The sequence below is a fragment of the Morone saxatilis genome, unplaced genomic scaffold, assembly GCF_004916995.1.
Source record: "Morone saxatilis isolate NCDOM2014 unplaced genomic scaffold, NCSU_SB_2.0 Contig19, whole genome shotgun sequence".
Lineage (NCBI taxonomy): Eukaryota > Metazoa > Chordata > Actinopteri > Moronidae > Morone > Morone saxatilis.
This window is the reverse complement of record NW_023339751.1, coordinates 12,932,130-12,933,686: the sequence shown is the minus strand read 5'-3', so window position 1 is coordinate 12,933,686 and position 1,557 is coordinate 12,932,130. Positions and strand designations below refer to the sequence as shown.

The 1,557-nt window shown below is 39.9% G+C and overlaps 1 protein-coding gene across 1 annotated transcript in view; it reads right to left on the bottom strand.

Moving 5' to 3' along the window:
* The window catches only part of LOC118329438 (multiple inositol polyphosphate phosphatase 1-like), a gene marked incomplete at its 3' end in the record, with an annotated part of 5,445 nt that continues 3,888 nt past the window's right edge, over nucleotides 1–1,557 (bottom strand). The window contains 2 exon segments of the mRNA XM_035663627.1: nucleotides 1–132; nucleotides 339–469. Coding sequence (XP_035519520.1) covers nucleotides 1–132; nucleotides 339–469 — 263 coding nt within the window.

Below are 1,557 nucleotides of genomic sequence, written 5' to 3'. Positions count from 1 at the left end.
GTCTGTGTGGCGTAGTTGGTGGATGTCAGGGCATCGCTGTCCTTGAAGAAGCCCAGCAGGGTAAGCAGTGGCAGGAGGGTGTCTGCATGGCCGATCTGGACCGTTACAGCTTCAGTCACCTGCTGGCCTGACCTGACATTTAGGGCAAACAGGGTTCAGAATTTAACATAACTTCTGCTGTAACACTGAAAGACCTGAATTTCACAACTGCAAGCAGCAACAAAACAAACTAGATTGAGACAAGCAGATAAAACTGATAATTGGAATAATCTATTTCACTGAAGGTTTTTTGATCAAGGTCTTCAGCAATACATTTCTAAGGACTGCAGGCCTCTTACTTGTTCTCATCGGCTGCCTTGTTCAGTCGTCTGAACACGTCATGAAAGAGCGCGCAGCTTGACTTGCTGTTAATATCATAACCGTAGCCCCTTTTCCAGAATTCCCTCAGGTCACTTGCATACTCCATAACCTGTGGGCGCAGTTCAAAGGTAGCCTGTATGTGGGAGGGCTTTAAGCAAAGACTTTTAAAACAAGAATATCCAAATTTAGCAAGCTGCTAGTTTTGAGTGTTAGGTCAGCTTGTAATACAACACAAAACACTTTTAAAACAATATAATGCCCAAGGGTTTCTCAATGATTTAATATCAGTGCATGAACTTCTCTGTTCATGCACTGATATTAAATTGTGATTTTTGTTTTGCTTTTGAGTGTACATACTCTTCCTGGAACGAACCACTTAATATTCATATTCCTAAAAACAAAGCATAACATAGCAATAGGATAGATGATTTGTCTAATGCTGAGGGTGCCGAGTACCTCTGACCTGGATTAGGCAGAGATGTTTGTTTGGTCTGTCCTGTTAGTGTTGGATTCAATAGTTGGTTCAGTTTCTGTACGATCCTGTGCCCTCGGTTGACCAAAGTGTCGGTCTGATCAAGTAGCTCAAGTGCTACTTTGTTGTGACCATATGGTAAAATAAACCCCAGACCCAAACTTAAGCCTCACGCTAACCCTGCGTTCTTTCCACTCCTACCTCTTTCCCATCTGTAAAGTCCTAGGAGACTTGCTTGTGATAAATTTGAACAATATTTGCTTATGAATAAAAACATCCTGTTCTACACTTGCTGATTAAATAAAAAAACCTATAAATAAATGAACTTGTGATGGTGAAATAGTACACAAATCCGGCTGCCAAAGTTGCAAAGTACAGACATTTTAAAATGTAGATCTGTTTCAGCAGTGTCTAACAGCACTAGTTTTCACAGAATATTTTTTAATATGTCACAGTAGGAAAATCAGAGCTGTAAATAATAAAATTAATGATGGCTAAATTCCATTTAGCTGTTCCAGTTTCAGAGTCCTGGTGTTGTGCAAGCTGACTCGCTGTCACACAGCCAAGACTTACTAAGGCACTTGAATAGAACAGACCCATCATTACTGTAATTAGTAACACCTGTGCTTCATCTACTAAGGCATATTTATAGACTGTAATAAATTACTCCATAAATAAATGAACTTGAAACAAGCAGCTCACATTTTGACCAGCGATTATCTCCT